This window comes from Herpailurus yagouaroundi, unplaced genomic scaffold, assembly GCF_014898765.1.
Source record: "Herpailurus yagouaroundi ecotype Mexico unplaced genomic scaffold, PumYag 140, whole genome shotgun sequence".
In the NCBI taxonomy this organism is placed as follows: Eukaryota; Metazoa; Chordata; class Mammalia; order Carnivora; family Felidae; genus Herpailurus; species Herpailurus yagouaroundi.
This window is the reverse complement of record NW_024412395.1, coordinates 85,264,186-85,282,457: the sequence shown is the minus strand read 5'-3', so window position 1 is coordinate 85,282,457 and position 18,272 is coordinate 85,264,186. Positions and strand designations below refer to the sequence as shown.

At 40.9% G+C, this 18,272-nt stretch overlaps 1 protein-coding gene across 1 annotated transcript; it reads right to left on the bottom strand.

Annotated features, from left to right (window-relative positions):
- Positions 1–361: 361 nt before the first annotated feature.
- Positions 362–18,254, bottom strand: FASTKD2 (FAST kinase domains 2). The gene is made up of 12 exons (XM_040476008.1): positions 18,096–18,254; positions 16,481–17,302; positions 12,968–13,071; positions 12,165–12,273; positions 11,745–11,868; positions 11,335–11,474; positions 10,025–10,197; positions 5,672–5,835; positions 4,236–4,445; positions 3,749–3,836; positions 1,923–2,037; positions 362–563 (listed from the first exon to the last, which is right to left on the bottom strand). Exons 2-12 carry the CDS (start codon positions 17,201–17,203, stop codon positions 444–446), a joined length of 2,070 nt encoding a protein of 689 aa, XP_040331942.1. The 5' UTR covers positions 17,204–17,302; positions 18,096–18,254; the 3' UTR covers positions 362–443.
- Between the last annotated feature and the right edge of the window lie 18 nt (positions 18,255–18,272).

Here is an 18,272-nt window from a genome sequence, read left to right as displayed (position 1 = left end):
TTGAGCACCGGGTCCAATGGCCACGAAAAAGGCAATCCGTGCCTGAATTCTAGAACAGCGTATGCAGTAAGAGTGCAAATATGCAGGTCTCGAACGCAAGGACTGCCCGTGCCACCTTAGCTGCTGCCCTTCACAACTAAGAAGCCAGTGTTCAATGCATCAAAGCTCACAAGCCAAAATAAAACCTCATGAATCTGTCACATATCTGTGCACTGGAGGAAACAGGTTGGGTTGGAAAAGTGATCCCCGGAGTTTTCTTAGCACCTTCTAAAATGCCAATAACAACACTCTCCCACTCTTCAAATTAATTTTAACAGTGAACTGAAGTGATACTTTTTGTTATAGTGACTAGTCAGGTAGATTCCACTGACAACTGAATTGCAGTCTTTATTAAAGTTATTTTACAAATTTACGTCTCCCAATATGAAAAGGCGGCTTCCATTTTAACACGTGCTTTGCAGATTTACATCAGCAGTAGGAAAGGCTTCAGCTGAATAGAGTTCAGTCTTCAAAAACGTGACTACATCCTTCATCTGCAGTCTTTCTATCTCCCAGTTATGGACCTTACCAAAGAAAGGAGAAAATAATCAGTTTGCAAGAAGACAACACGTAAAATAAAAGCTAGTTTCGAGATCCAAGCATATCAACGTGATATCAAGCCAACTGCTCCTCAAAAGCAAGTGCTGGGGTGCCTGGGTGGCTCAGTCCAGAGTCCAACTTCGGCTCAGGTCATGATCTCACAGCTCGTGAGTTCAAGCCCTGCGTCGGGCACTGTGCTGACAGCTCAGAGCCTGGAGCCTGCTTCGGATTCTGTGTCTCCCTCTCTCTCTGCCCCTAACCCACTCGCATTCTGTCTCTGTCTCTCTCAAAAATAAATAAAAACATTAACAAGAAAAAATTTTAAAGCAAGTGCTATCTTATGATTACTCATATTTTAAAGGGTTAGTAAGAGAATGTGCTAGGTAGGGTTGAAGAAAGCTCTATCAGTGAAAATTCTAAAAAGTTTAAAGGTCTCTGGGGCACGTGGGTGGCCCAAATGGTTAAGCATCCAACTCTGGATTTAGGCTCAAGTCATGATCTCATGGTTTGTGGGATAGAGCCCCATGTCGGGGGCCCTGCTTGGGATTGTCTGTCTCCCTCTCTCTCTGCACCCCCCTCTCAAAAATAAATAAACATTTAAAAAACTAAGGTCCTCTAAAGGGTGAAAAAATCCCTTTCTTGGGATAATCTTCCTTAGAATACATAAAATATCCCTTATGGGGAAAAAGCTTAAACAGTAGCCCATTAAGAGAAATGTGGCATCTTAACCTCAGTAATATACATGTAATCCATTTTTGGATAGGAAAGTATCATAACGTAAATGTGAATGTTTACATTTCACATAATATGCAGGACCAAATGAGTGGCAATTAGATAGATCCCAATGCTAGCATACATATAAACTCATTCACAAGGTTCTTGCTCCATACAGAGACATCTGGAAAGGCTGGTCACGCAAAGCTGTGGAGTTGGAATCAAGATGAGATGTGAGCTCCCCTCTTACAAGCAGCTAGCTTTTCCTGGAGACATACTTTCTACAGAAGCCTCACAGCAGCCCATGAAACAAAGCTTAAATTCTCATCTTTCTTTCCCTTAAGGAACTGTGCGAAATGAATATGATGTCATGGGTCTTAAATAAGAAATTTTTCCTCTTACCAAAAAGGATTAAAGTTGACCAAATGTAGCATTTATAAAACTCCTAGTAAATGACAGCTATCAGCTGAGTAAAAACCAAATCCCATACAGAAATGTTCTTTTCCAAAGAATTACTGCAATACTGCTGATGATTCCCCTAGAGTCCTTGTGACCACCCTCAACCACAATATCCCCAGCAGAACAGACATCAGTCACTGAAGAGTATCTCGTGTGCATTTTCTTCTTACCAAGATTACACGAAAACCCATTACTTTCAAATGCCGCATTTTCATAGCAAGGAATCCTCTGGGGTGGGTTAAATCCAAACAGTAAGTAGATCTAGGAACACACAGCACAGCTACTCTGAAGACAAAAATGCACAAAAGGAGACCCGTTATTAATGAGATTGCACGTACAATCTGCTGTGCTCCTGTTCTTTGCAGATTTCATGGCTGAGCTCTCTGCCAACCATAGGCCTCACCGTTCCCCACTGCCCCTCCCGTCCTCCACCTCCTTGTTACTCGGCCTTTACAAACACTCCAGCACATGAAGGCTGCTTTAGAAACCAAAAGCTTGCAATAATGCTTTACGCAGCTATCCCTCAACCACCTTCAAGGATGGCTACATTCTTGATGAGGAAAATATCCAGATAGGAAAGCATTTCAAGGCTTTTCTGTGCAGTGTTCAATCTCTGACCCGAATATAATTATTTATGCTACTAGAAGTACTGATGTAGAAAAACGAAATGGCAAATGTTCTCCTTGTATACACATGGTCCAGAGAGAGCAGCATCTGAAAATCAGAGAGACCAAATACAAAACAGGAAGAGCTAAGAGAAAGGCCAAACTGTTAAAAAGATAAAATCTGTATGTGTAACAAAATATGGAAGGCGTAATTTGTTTTTTCATTGTTCTTGGCCTTTTGGAAAGATTAAGTTGGCTGGGGGGAAAATAAGACATTTGTATCCTTTCTCTCTTCTGTTATACTTTGGCTGTTATCTGAGATAACATAAGAGAAATTTTATCTTTTAAAGGAAGGCTCACATTCCTTACTTCTCCTCAGGACTTTAGGCTGAAAGCTTGTATATTATTAGGCCGAACAATGGAGTACCTGAAAAAGAACAATTAGCTTTCACAGAGGTCACAGAGAAAGCTATTCCTTCAGGGGAGATGGGTGACAGTACAGGGAAGATCACAGTGAAACAGATGGACAAGGAACAAGCTAGATGGATTCAGAAAAGGGTAAAGTTAAAGAGTCGTATGAGAATGGAGAGGGATGAGCAGGTTAAGAGTCTGAACGCCTACAGATCTGTTTCTATACCTCTCCCTACTGTATTTACGTGCATGTCCTATAAAGCAATCGAGAGACAGGTTCCTTGGGGTCGGGATCCACGTCTGCCTCTACTTCGTGCACCCCGCAGGGCCTAGCAGAGCCTTTGTACGAAGGCTGACCGAACACAGGGTGTCGCAACATGACCGGAAGCACCTGCTTCACTGGCTCGGCAGGACATCCTCTGGGGCACAGTATCACAATTCTCCAGAGACACACGGTTTGTAGTATGCGAGTCAAGGAAACGGCTTATGATTAACTTCAATACAGTCTGACCCATACACAATACAACTTCATTAAAAAGCTAAAGTTTCTCTATCTTTGGAAAGATCCTGGTGGTAGCACAAAATATTTACTGGGTATTTAATTTTCATAGATGCCTTCATTTTTTATGATGACTATTACACTATCTTGTCAAAAGTTTATATTGCACTGATAGTTTCAATTATGTTGACATTGTTTTATTGTAGTATTCAGCTTTAAAACCTGATTTTTAAAAACTTCTATTAAAACACACACACACACACACACACACACACACACACACACACTGCCTATTTAACAGCTCAACTCCAGTCCACTGTCTTTAATCAATGTCCACATTTACACCTAAGGAGTAGATTAATGGATGAGAAGTCTCTTGGTACATTATAAGTTCTACACAAATATAAGGTCTTAGTATTGTTACTGCTACTTATTATGAAGTCTTTGAGAATTAAGATTTAAATGAACATATGCAAGCAACCTTTGAATATCTGCAGCAGAAGTTACCGCATCCATATGGGAAAATGGAAGCACTTGTCTCCTGTTAATATCCATTCTGACTTCAAAATCTGAAAGAAAAGAATTAATTTTTCAAACATTGCTCAAAGTGATTTTCTGTTTCAAAATGTATACTACCACTACTAATAACGATAACGGCATCAGACAAAAACTATGTTGAGCTTACCACGTGCCAGACTCTAGTCTGGATTTCACACGTATAATCTCATTTATTCACCACAGGAACCCTAGGAGGTGGGCACCACGTTTATTGCCGCTTCACGGACAAGGGGCCGGGGGCTGGGGAGGGCCCGAAAACGCAGCACGAGTACGCACAGAGCAAGAGCCCAAATCAGGCATCCCAGTCTGGTGCCAACGCCGCACTAACCTGCTGCGGAAAACCCATCTTTGTCCAAAATAAAGGAAAATAAACAAAATACGATAGAGGAAAATCTCATAAAGCCCCATACCGATATGGTAATTATGTGGCAACTGTACATTTCTTAAGAAGTATCCTTCTCCCAGAAGGCTACTTAGTGCGTCTGCCACCTTCGCGTTTGGAGATAGCGGTGTGGAAGGCAGCGGCGGCAGCGCTAAGTCTACGGCCCTGGGACAAGAAGTATCAAGTTTTAGGCAAGCGGCCAAAATACGAAGCTTGTGAACGTTCCTCTCTATGTCACCTAAAAAAAAAGAGAAAGAAAATCTAGAGTTAAGAAAAAATATTTAGTTACCAAAAAACACTAGTGCCAGAGTTAAGACATTTGATTCACGTACGTATGTTTCTGATTATTTGTTTCCTATCGAGAGGAGTCTTTGTGTCTCCCTAGTTCCCAGAGTCTAGATCAGTGCCCCATATTTGATGACCTCTTACAGTTTAAAATCTCTCTCAAGGTGATTTAGTCTAAACTCTTCACTGAGTGATGAGGGAATGCCCGGGAATGTTCAAGTGCCTCATGATTACCGAAAGGCAAAGTCGGGATTAGAATCCAGGTTTCCTGGGTTCAAGGCTGCTTCCCCAACAGTAACCGCTTAAAAAAATCAGCATGTGGTGTTCCTCCTTCACAATTCAACTTCAGAATTTCCTAACATTGTTTTTTCAAAGAATTTAAACTTCTCTGTTCTCAGACACATGATCAAATTTTGTACATCCGGCCAGATATTGCTTTTCTTTGCTTAATATAAAAGACCAAAAGTCAACAATTAATTTCGTTTCAAGAGTAAATAAATTCACTACTTTGGGAACTATTTGATTGCTTGACCTAGGGGGTGTATCCTCGTTGTAGGCCACGAGTGACAAAGTGTTTAGAGCTGCAGAAGCTGACTGAACTTGGCTTCAAAAGTGACACCTAAGGATTGGGAATTACAAACATCTCCGATCAAGGCATAGAGAACACCTTGAACACTCGGCCTTTGTACAGGTGCAGACAGCGTAAATAAAAGGAACAAAGGGGGCGCCTGGGTGGTTCAGTCGGTTGAACGTCCGACTTCGGCTCAGGTCATGATCTCACGGTCTGTGAGTTCGAGCCCCGCATTGGGCTCTGTGCTGATGGCTCAGAGCCTGGAGCCTGCTTCCGATTCTGTGTCTCCCTGTCTCTCTGCCCCTTCCCTGCTCATGCTCTGTCTCTCTCTCTCTCTCAAAAATAAATAAAAAAATAAAAAAAAAAAACATTAAGAAAAAAAAATTAAAAAAAAAGGAACAACGATGATGTGTTTCTTATCCTTGCCTTCTGTATCTGGGATCTGTCATTAACGGAGGCTGGTTTGCTGGTTTAAAGCATTGGCCTTCAACTTCATCATTTGTGGTTCTGTCCTCAGTAGCATCTGCTCCACCTATGACCCCGTTCGGAATCACAAGGCAGCCAGGGTATTGCCTTATTTTAGTCACCATTGTACACCGACGCCATACCTGATGTCAGCAGCTCATTGATGATGTCCTTTTGGAGAAGCTGATTAATAAGGGCCAGGGGAAAATGGTTCATCAAGCAAAATGAAGACACAGCTTTCAAGAGGTTTTCAGAAGAGATGTGGTGAAGGTAACCAGTCAGAGAACGAGCCATAGCTTCCTGGAACCTTCAGGGGAACAAAGAAAAGTCAGCTTTCAAACATGAACAGAACACCAGGTCACGGTGAGGCGAGTTAGGTGCCAGAGAACCGATGGCTTTAAGGAGTCCAAAGGAAGGAAGTAAGAAAATCAGACTGGCAGGAAGTATTCACATGTCCCTCAGGTCAGGTGGCTACCTCATAATAAATATAGATTCTCAATAAATGCTAGGGAACTACTGTCATATGTCTTACATAGAGCAAATACTTCCTAGGCTTTAACACATTTAATCACTACTAAAGCTTTATGGAGTAGGTATTCTTATTATCCTCTTAAGAAAAGACAAGTAAACAGGTTCAATGAGGTTGAAGAACTTGTCCAAGAAAAAACAGCCAGGAAGTAGCAGAGACAGTGTTGGAACCCAAGTTGTCAGGCTCCAGAGCCTTTTAACCATGATACTGGATTTGTACGATGAGTATGTCTGTAAGGCCTGAAACACCAGTGTAGATTCTCCAGCTACCAATATTCTGAGTTAAAAGTAAAAGAACTGCAAGCCTAATCCTACCACCCAGAACCAGTGTTATACAGTGTAACAAAGCAGTTAAACATGCATGAAGAGAGGAAAGAGCACAGTAGGAGAGGTCACTTGCCCAGGGTGACACTGGTGATAAATAGCACAGGCAGGTTCTGAACCCAGGTCAGTCAGAATCTTAGACAGAAGCTATCTATCATTATGGGACATGCAAAGTACTGAGATAGCACACAGCAAAGTAAGTAGACAGAGCTTTGGGGCTAAGGAGAATTTCAACAAGTGGAAAAGACAGGAGAAGGGAAGATCATTTGAAACTGAGCAAAGAAATGGACCCCTGAGAGTGCGTGCTATCTGTGCTATTGTAAGGAGCTGGTGGGGCCACGCTGCGGAGCGAAGGCAAGCGCGCCCGTGAGCGAGCCCTTTGCACAGTGAGCCTGTAGAGGAAAAAGTCTCAGATCAGCTGGTAGGTCCCAGGGGCAGCAGGAGGGGGTGAGGGAGACAGTGGAGGCCAGGGCAGGCTGAGCAGGACTGTGGGAGTTACAATGGGATGGGAAGAAGGGGAAAGATCTCAGAGAAGGCAGTGAGGCGAGAAAGGGCGGGCTGCAGATGACCGCTTCTGGAGACTGGGTGCTGATCACCTCTCGAATCTTCTCATCCCATTCCTGCCGTTCCTCGTGTTTTAGCAGCACCCAACTGCGCGTCCTTCCCTGCACATGCTCTGCTGTTTCTTTCCTCCCAGACTGAATATGGAGTCCTTTCTGCTCAGAATCTTCCTTCTTGCTTATCTTCCTATGGTTACCTCCTACTGCTCCATCTTTTAAGATCTGCTTAGGAACCACCTCTCCAGGCAGCACTGCTTGGCATTCATCCTGAACCTCCAGGTCACCAGGCTGGCTAGTGTCCTGGCACAGTCTTCCTCTATTGCCATTTATCCTGCATAAAATTCTCTCACTCCAATTTCTATGCTGTATTCGATTGCCAAAATCTACCTTACCCATTACATAGAATCCTGGCAAAAAAGGATTGTGTCTTGGGGCGCCTGGCTGGCTCGGTGGGAAGGGCATGGGACTCTTGATCTTATGGTTATGAGTTCAAGTCCCACGTTGTATATAGAGAGTACTTAAAAATAAAATCTTAAAAAAAAAAAAAAAGGATGTCTCTCATTCATCTTTATCCTAAGTAGCCACGTGCTTAGTATATGTTTTCTGACTAAATAAACAAATTTAGATGAGGAAGACATGAGGAAGAGAAGGTTAGTAGAAAAGAATCAAGAATAATGAGTTAAAAACTCACCAAGTTGGGTGCATTAAACATGTAGTTTTTTACATGTTAATCAGACCTCAATAAAGTGGTTTAAAACATCACTTCACATAGTATTTAGTAAACAGTAAATAACTGCTGGAGGAGGAAGAGGAGGGGGGGGAGAAGAGGAGGAAGAAAAGAAAGAAAAAGAAGAGGAAGAAGATACATGGTGACCACATGCAAACCACAGAAGTCCTGGAGTCCAGAGGCACACTAAGGACCAGAGATGCAAATCTGGGATTATTTACAGGGTGGTAAGTACAGGTCAAGAAGAAACCAACGGACTGAAAGGACAGCTTTACCGTTACAATGTTTTCTTCCTTGGGTTTCAAACCCAGGAACATATTCTGGATTTAACACACCCTGTCTCCCAGAGGCCATCACATAAACAAAATGATTAACATACAACATGTGGATATACAATATGCTCAGCCAAATCTTCTACCGCTCATTTCCAGTCAACTTATTTCCCAAATGCTCTGAGCTGGCCTGCTTTTAAAATCTCTGCCGCTACAGGGGCGCCTGGGTGGCGCAGTCAGTTAAGCGTACGACTTCAACCAGGTCACGATCTCGCGGTCCGTGAGTTCGAGCCCCGCGTCAGGCTCTGGGCTGATGGCTCAGAGCCTGGAGCCTGTTTCCGATTCTGTGTCTCCCTCTCTCTCTGCCCCTCGCCCGTTCATGCTCTGTCTCTCTCTGTCCCAAAAATAAATAAACGTTGAAAAAAAAGAAAAAATCTCTGCCGCTACAGCCTAAGACCCCAGCATCCTTTCTCTCTCTTCCGGAGAGTGTTCATTTGGTACCTACCATTTACTTCCTTCCTCTGGATATCCACGCCCTGTCTCCTTAAGGGGAGTAGAAGAACAGGGAACACAATGTAACAATTTCGACCAAGTTGTCTCTTGCAATGCTTACAATAGGCTGAAAAACTCCCTAACCACCCAGTGCTTTTTCTCCTAATACCATGGAATCCGTGCAGCTGTTTCTGGAGTTTTAATTATCACTGCTTGACGGTGTTTGTCAAGAAAGTGCAGGAGGTACATGGGAGCCAGCGTCAAAGACAAGCGTGGGAGTAGAGAAAGACCAAATTTGGGGGTACTTTTAAACCTTTATTAGATGCCTATTCAGTGCCAGGTCTTGTACTCAGTTCAGAATAACAAGAACCTGGGTCTCACTCTAGAGAGCTTTCCAACTGAGAAGCAGAGACAGGCTTATTGATAAGTGATTACAACTCTGCGTCAGGGCTCCACCAGAGATTCATAGATACGACAAGCACAAGGGCTCTGAAGGGGACAAGTAGGGAAGGCATGGGAAATGCAGCACAGACTGAGTTTTTCAGTACGATGGAGGGTACAGTGGGCAGCTGCTTTTCAGTGGGCCAAGGATTCTTGGGTTACGTGCTCCAAAGTGATGGGCATGTGACCCAAACCCAGTCAACCAGACTTGCTGTTTTAGAAATCTGAATCCTGAGGGAAAACCACAGGGACAGAAAGCAGCTGCAGTCAAGTAACTTACCTGATGGCAAAGTGATGGCCTGTGACTCTTGCCACTGAGACCCTCAGAACTGCCCTAGTTTATTCCTGCCAGCCTGTGACCTACGCTGTAAGTTTTTTTGTAATCTAACAATTACTGTGTGCCGGGCACTGCTTTAAGAACCTAACACAGGTTAACTCGTTTAATCCTCATAACAACCCAATGTGATTAGAAATAATTCTCACTTCTGATCCCCATTTTAATAGATGATGAAACCAAGGCACAGACAAGTAACTTGCTGACAGTTAAGTAGCTAACGAATGGCAGAGCTGGGATTCAAACCTAAGCAGACTCCAGAGTCCGGGCTTTTAATCACTCTTCTAGCAAGTGACATTTTATATGCATTTTGGGTTTCATGAATCCAATCTGATCTAGAAAGGGAGAAAACATGTTCTGGGTGGAAAGCAGAGGTATGAAAGAGCCCAGCACGTCCGAGGAGCTGCTGTATTTAACAGAAGTGCATGGCTGTGGTTAAAAATGAAAATTACAGAAAGCAGTAGTCTGGGACCAATTGAATAGTCAGGGTGAAAACTGAACTATGAACTCAGGAGCTGAGGGAATAAGCTGGGAGAGTTTAAATTGAAGACTCCTGTGCTGAATTAACAACTATGTCATAATGAACAAAGAAACAAGCAAGGCAAGATAGAAAAAAGAACAGCAAAAATAAAATAAAATGAAGTTCTGTTTAACTTCTCAAATAAAGTATACTAATGTTTTATTTGTTGATATAGATAATGACCATGGATGTGTTCACTTGTAACAATCCATTAAGCTTATGATAATATGTAATCTTCTCTTGAAGTATGTTATGCAGCAATAAACAAACTAAAAAAAAAAAAAGAACAAGTACATACTCTTGGGTCTGGCATTTGTAGAAGTGATTGAGAGAAGAATACACGTGAAGAATAGAGATAATGCTTTTCATGTTTAGAGAAGCAGGATCATCTATCACTTTTTTCATGAACAAGTCCATCAAATCAGTATGTCGGAAGCCAAGGTCTTCAAGTAAAATGAGGAGAAAGAGAACCTTTAAAAGAGTGAATTGAGGAAAAACTTTTAATAATTATAGTATGCTACCAGTAATTGTTTTAGATCTCAAAAAATTTAAACAGCAATAGAACTGTCTGAAGAGAATATTCTCCACAAAGAAACAGTTCTCTCTTCCTCACAAAATCTGTTCCAGTAATTCTTGAATCAGATATTAATACTATCTTTTTATAAGCTGAGAACCAGAGCATACAATGGGTTCCATATTTCTAAATCATTTCCTATAGGTTTTTCATACAACAGATATGAAAACTACTTTAAATACACCTTTTCTGAGGTTTTTCAAAATGACCGAATCATCTTGAACTATTCCCTCTTCCAAACCCAGACACTTCCTACATCCAAAAGGAAGAGAGAACATGTAAGAGAGAACTCAAAAATTTCTCTATTCCACATTGAGCTGTACAAATGAGAACAGAGATGAAATACTATGATTAAATTAAAATTTCCAGTCCACTTCTCATTTCCCTCTTGGAACTTCTCACAATTAGTGCTTCTCTTTCCAAAGACAATTTCCAAGGCAATCTCAATATATACTTTACCCTCCAAGGTAAAGTGAATCTAGTGATCTAACGCAATTACCACTGCTTCGTCACAAAAAGAAATTTTTACCAGCTGTTTCTAGATATTTATATTGCTAACACAGCCCCCAAATTTAAAGGTTCTTACTCTGGAGGAAACAAGACAACTTTTCATAAATAGAAAATAGGCATGATCATTAAGTAATGGCATTTTATTCTTCCAAATGCATAAGCCTGCCACATTACCCATTTTTATTATTCTAAATCTAAAAAAGTAAAAGCAGAAACGGAAATAATCCTAATTATCCAGAGTACCACACAACTGGTTTTTTTTTTTTGAAAAACAAATAGAAGAGCAAACTTTGGACAATATAATTTTTATTTCAGAAAGATAGTCAAAAGATTGAATAGTATATTAACAGGTAACTCCTAGACATAAATGATAAGGAGCTGATTTTTCAAAAGTAAATCCAACATTGGAATATTTTGCTCTTTTAACTGCTATAAAGCTGATAGAGAAATACTCAGAATGGGAAATGAATTGATATGCTTCTCCCAAGTTTCTGAGGCTTATTCTAAACTGCTAACAAACTTACTTGTTTTAACTTCCAGATGTCAATAGTTGTAGCCACATAATCTGCTATTCCCTTAAAAAGATCTAAATTACGGTATCGGAGGTCTCTGCAAGACTGCAGTATGTTGATCAATACTTTAAAAGGACACCCATGGATATTACCTTTAAGAATGAGTTAAATAAACAAACAAAAATTACCACATGGCTTTGAACGTAACATCCAAGACACTCTACACTCGATACTTTTGTTTCTTTAGAAAAAAAAAAATAGCACTGTACTTTGTAAGAAACAAAGGCAAAAATAAAATTCAGATCTAATCATATCATCAGATAGTGTCTGTATAACAGCAAAGATCTTAAGACAAACAAAACAAATACAGTCCTCAACAGTAGGTCAGATGCTAAGAATCATGAAAGAAAAATTCCTCTTACCTATGACCATCTTACTGCATTCATTCAGAAGTGTAATAGAGCGGTGATTCATGGCAGCTAAAGCCTCAAACATGTGCTGGCTATTCAAATCGGAAAACCTGTCTAATTCTCTCAAGGCTTTCATCTAAAGAAAACAAACTTTAATTTACAACTTGTGGCAAAGTAAAGTAACTTTATCTTTAAGTAAAAAGGATAAAGTTTGAGCAGAATGACTCAAATAGATACACAGGTTAAATACATATATTTGTATATACAAAAAATATAAATCTGCATCTATTATTTCACTTTAGCAAAGTTATAACCCAAAAGCACAACAATGTCCTCCTAAAAAAACTGACTTCAGGAACTGATAGCAGGTCGTAAGAAATTTTTTTTTTTTTTTCAAATCCTGCCACTAGAGAAAATCCAAAATGTGTTTACCTCCAGTTTCCTTTTCAGAGCAATTGGTGCGTCTTTTCCAACACATTTCATCACAGCTTGTAATGTGAAGACACGTTCAATTTTCCAGACTTGCTGATCGGCTAGTATCCTGTAATTATACACAATAAACACCACAATTCTAGTATCTGAAAACCAAAGTTATCTTAGAAGTCATTTGGTCCTGCTCCTAATTCTAGGCAGGGAAGATGAAGCCCATAAAAATAACGTGCCTACCCACGGGGGAGTGTAAGTAGTTAAAGATGCAGGGCCAGCCCAGCACTGTCCTCTCACATTATTCTGCTATCATTATGAATAAACAAATCACATCAGGAGATTATAATAAGATATCCCAATGCACAGTCAATGAAAAAGGAAATTAAGTACTATCCTCACAGACCTATGACAACACATCAGTTGCAGCAATTTTATAAATTATAAAACTCAAGCCCCTTTTCAGGCCAAGTCAGCGACACGTAACCTCCCCATGGTGCCCAAATAACCGTGATGAGCGGAACACATGTCAATTCTCCCCCAGCCCACATCAGTACTGTGTTTTAAGATCAATTTAGAATTCACTATTGCCCACACTTTTTTTTTTTAATGGTAGACCCTAAAAGAAGTATTATTTCTAGCTTTTCCTGATCCAGAGTCAGGATTTGAAGTTTACTAAGGTACTGAAGACTATACTACAACAAAGTCTCCCCCCACCCAAAAAAGGCAGGTCAGCTTTCCTCTTGGTTTTTGATTGGAGATATAAAAGGGATAGAGAATGCCACATGAAGAAAGCGTAAGACAGGACTCACCACACTCCTGCTCGAAGAACATCCACATTCTTGCATGGCTCCATTGCCTCTAAAACAGTTGACAAAACTGAAAGACATTTCTCATCACACTCATTGATACGTTCCTATTGAAATATAATTACAAGAACACTGCAGATGATAAGCCCAGAGCAGACGATCTCACCAAAGCAAAACTGCTGAACTGATGCATTCAATTATATGACTAAGTATCAAACCCATAATTCATAGCCAGCCCACAAGAAACAACATCTTTGGGAAATGAACTGTATTATGAAGTGAATTTCCCAAATAACCAACACACGCTTTTGTGCACCAACACTTTTTACATTCATCATTACCACTGAAAATCCATTTGGTACTGATCATATTCAGAAGCTTCTGAAGTGACTTTTATCAAACATAATTTTGACTTCTTCTTAGGACTCAAGTTCAGCATGAAGACAACAAATGCAGTAACGTAAGAGCTACTGAGGTATACACGGTAATCTGTCCATCCCCAAAGAAACTCAGATAGCTGTTCTCTTACAATTTCTCTCTGTCCTTTCCCGGTTATCATATTGTAGCTTCAGTTGTGAATCTTCTGATCCACATCTGCTATCACATTTTACCAGTGGGTCCCAAGGGGGGGCTCCAGGCCCCCAGCTCCATCTCTCAGATCTCCTGGATTAGGGTACTAATCTAGATTCTAGAAATGGCAGTGGGCATAATTCGGAAAGTTAAAAGTGACAACACAGTGTATCTAGTACTCTACAACTTAATCACAACCAGTTCATACACCTCACAAAAGTAGTTGTGAACACATGTGAGAAAACTTAGGCTGCAAGAGGTATGCTCTTCTGCTAAAATGGCATGACTAACAAGGCACAAAGTCTTAGCTTAGAACCAGGTAATGAGAAGAAATGGAGAAGGCCGAAAGAAAAAGAAAGGTCTCATTCCCATGGGAGGGTTTCCATATCAATTTGCAACATTCCATCATTATCCGCTGTGAAATGAAAGATCAAGTAACTGAAGGACAAATTCAGCAATGACATACTGAGCTTTCATCTCTAGCCAAACTGTCTTTACAACATTCCAACAGGTCAGCAAGACACAATTGTACCTAAAGATATACTGACTCCAAATATCCACTGCTCATACCTCACCAATGCAGAGGCTATGCTGATGGGGATACTTGTCCAAAATCCAGTAAGAGCATTGCTAACCAGGTGGTGACTAACTGGAATCACTTTTAAATAACTGTGCAGAGAACACAGTCTACCAAATAAACAGAATAAAGATATATTCTGTGGTTTAAGCACACACACACACACAAATAAAAATTCATTCTTAATGAAGGATGGATGGAAATCAGAGTAACATAAAAAGTTAAAGTTAAATACAGTTATATGCCTATGAGCTTAATTCTTCAATTCTATAATAGGAAGGACTACACGTGAGATCATCCTCAAGAAATGTAAAAATTATTGGGACACCTGAGTGGCTCAGTCGGTTAAGTGTCTGACTTCAGCTCAGGTCATGATCTCACAGTCTGTGGGTTTGAGCTCCACATCAGGTTCTGTGCTGACAGCTCAGGGCCTGGAGCCTGCTTCGGATTCTGTGTCTCCCTCTCTCTCTCTGCCCCTCCCCTGCTCATGCTCTGTCTCGGTCTCTGTCTCTCTCTCTCTCAAAAATAAATAAACATGAAAAAAATTAAATAAAAAGGAAATTTAAAAATTATTTAATTCTGATCACTGAGTTTAAAAGACGAGATGTCCACCCTTAAAAGGTACACAATTAGTTGAATGGGCTATCATTTCATCATCACATCTGGTGGTGTTTCCACTCATACAGTGATCTAGAATATAAATTTGAACATGTTGACACTTTGCTTAAAATACTTAATGGATCCCCATTGCCTATAGGATAACTCCAAACTCCTTACCCAGACATAAAAGGCTCTTCATGATTGAGCTCCGCCCCCCTTTCCAGTCTCGGTCTTGCCTCTATACGCATAAGCCCTCTTCCTTGACCACAATTACACAATTTCCTCCGTACTACCTCAAACACACAACCCCAATATTCTATACTTCAGCACCACTGAACTACTTTCAGCTCCCCCAAACCTGCCAAACTTTTCTTCTGAATAGGCAATCTTCTCTGCTTCAAATACCATCCCTTTCACTATCAATCTCTCACAAGCTGCTGCTCATTCAACTTAGATATCATCTCCTACTGGGCTTGAATCCTTGTTCTACTATGAACTAGGTATTTGCTAATTTACTCAGCAAATCAAGACCTACAAAGAGTGACATTCACAGAAAGGTAACTTTGGTCAGGTTATTTAACCTCTCTAAGCCTCAATTTACTAATCATTAGTAAGATGATAGTATCTATTTAAAAAAATTTTTTTTAATGTTTATTTATTTTTAAGAGACAAAGCGTGAGTGGGGGAGGAGCAGAGAGAGAGGGAGACACAGAATCCAAAGTAGGCGCCAGGCTCTGAGCCGTCAGCACAGAGCCTGACGTGGGGCTTGAACCCACGAATCATGAGATCGTGACCCGAGCCGAAGTCTGGCGCTTAACCCACTGACTCACCCAGGCGCCCCAGTAGTACATATTTTAAAGGCTACACTGAGGATTATATGAGACAATTCTGTTTTCAAACTTTGTACGTGTGTCTCTGCCTCAAACACTAACCCTGTATCCTCCTCCCCTGTCTCTTCTTCCCATCATGAAAGCCATCTCCTGACTAAGCTGTTAAGTCTGTTACACACTCTTACAAGACTATAGTTTTCCTTCATTGCACTTAAAGCTCCATGCGGCCGTTATTTTGTTCACAATTATATCCCCTTGCACTCAGCACAGTGCCTATAATTTAGTAAATGTACGAGTTATTAAACGAATGTTGGTTATTTTTATAATTGCCTACGAAATATTTGTCTTCCCTTCCCTTTCCCTTTCCATAGGGAAAACAGGCATGAGGTCTCCTAAATCTTTCTCTCTAGTAGCAAGTGCAGTAACTGATACACTATTGATACGAAATAAATGTTACTTGTATGAATAAATGAATCCACTAGCTGTCTGACTTTAGCCAAGTTGTTTAACATCATCAACTCTGTTTTTTCATCTGCAAAACTGAGGTAAACATCGACCTTGCAGGACTATTGAGAGGATTAATTAAACTAGGAAAAAGTGCAGGTACTCAACAAATATCAGTTCTCCCCTCTTCCCTTCTCTTCTGCCTTCAACTAACCAACATTTCCTTGTATGTTTTGTATCTCTCCTCATTTTAGTCCTCACTATTGGTTAACTCTGGAGAAGAAAAAACGGCACAAGCTTTCATAAATGTCCATAGCAAAAGGAAGGAAAGGCCCAGTCAACTTAAGGTCTCTAAAGCACATATATGCAAAAACAAATATAAACTATCATTCCACTGATAATCTCTTCCAAGGAGGATACTTCTCTATTTCCCCTCAGTCTTTCAAAGTATGCCATGTCGAGAAAAATGATATTTAAGTCGCCTTTTGATTTTACCTGGACCACTCTCAGCAAAGTCTGTACCAGCAGACTGTTCTGAGGAATTCCCAGCTTCACTACAGCATGGAGACTGAACAGCAGGTGGTCACAGTGCATGATCTTGGCATCTCTCATCACTTGTTCACACAGTTGGCTAAATGCAGGGTGGTTAAACATCAGTTGTTTCTCAATGCGTTTCTGGTCATCAGACATCCTTTTGGCAATGGTCCACATTGCTGAAATATAGTTACTACTGGGAAAAGTAGATGCTTCTGAAAATTTATCTAACACATCACTCAGAGAACTACACTCCCGAGACAGTTTTCTATAGTTGACAGGGGTTGGTTTTGTTTCCTTGGTGAGAACATCTTCGTTGGAGGCCTCATGATGAAAGTTTATCTTCAATCCCTCGTCAGAGAAAAGAGAGTGTTTTGAATCAAAGGAGAGTCTTCTAGGACAAAGCACTCTGCTAACTGTAAGGACTGTTTCAGGGCTTACGCCCTTTGTTTGAAAGTCGTCTCTTGATTTAAAAATTAAGGCATCCTGAAAAAGGTACCTAATAGATGACTGCACTCTATTGCCAAAGTCACTTAAGAGAAGGTTTCTTAGGTTTGAATTGTATGAAAAAACAATTCTGGGTCTGGAAAATCCCAAAGGATACAGCCTCATAGTTCTGCTCGTTGGAACGAAAGTACTGAATTGTCTGAGGTTCCATAAAAAGGAACTTGCTCTGTTCATCATTTTGCTATCCACTCAAACACTTTCAACTCGCTTTAAAGTAGTCTATGTAACACAAATGCCACTTCTATGAGTGAAACAGAAGACATGCCGATTGTTTTCCTGTGGGGGAAAGGGTTATAAAAGGAATACAAATCAAAGCAAAACTTTTACTTAAAGAAACGAAATGAATTTAACAGAGACTAAAGTGAGAACCTATGGAGACATTAAAGATTAAAACGGTAAAAGTGCTTTACCAACATGGGCTTCCTCCGCATCCACCAATGTGTACACTGTCTCAGAGAAGCCAGGTTACTTTGGAAGTAGTCACCGGATAAATGAGTTTTAAAAATAAATAAGTAAAGTGGGGTTTCTGGTGGAAAGTGTTCCCACACAGTGTCCTTTTAAGAAAGGAATTTTATGTCACCATTGCCTGGAGAGATCTTCACTGAGAAAGTTTTAACGTTGGCGGATACTTTTTTTTTTTTAATGAAATTTATTGTCAAATTGGTTTCCATACAACACCCAGTGCTCATCCCAACAGGTGCCCTCCTCAATGCCCATCACCCACTTTCCCCTCCCTCCTACCCCCCATGACGGATACTTTTCAACATGAAGATCTAGCAACTGCCAAACCCGGACTTGTAAGAATAGGGACTGGGACAAGTAGAACCTCTGAGGAGAGGAAGCAATAAAGCAAAGTGACGCTTGCATGCGGCCTGCGCTTGGAAGATAGATACATGAGCCAATATCACCAGATCTCAGAAAATGTTAGGAGCCAGTGCTGAGCCACCCAATATTAACCCACCTCCCTAAACTTAATGCCCGAGCAACTCCTGAGACTTTTCTCCAAAAAGCAAGAAGTCTATGGTACAGGGCTGCCAACTGTTCCCGCCTATGCTCGTCGTCCACTCACCTGAGGTCAGAACCCCGTGGGTCTATACAGGCGCAGCCATGACAGCTTCCCCGCGAGCTCCGCGTATCGCGAGGTTTTACGGATCCCTCATAGGTCAAAAAGCTTCCGCTCGCGGTAGTGGGCGAGGTTAACTTCCTGAGAAGAAAGCCTACCAAAGAGAATGACTAGTTTTCTTGG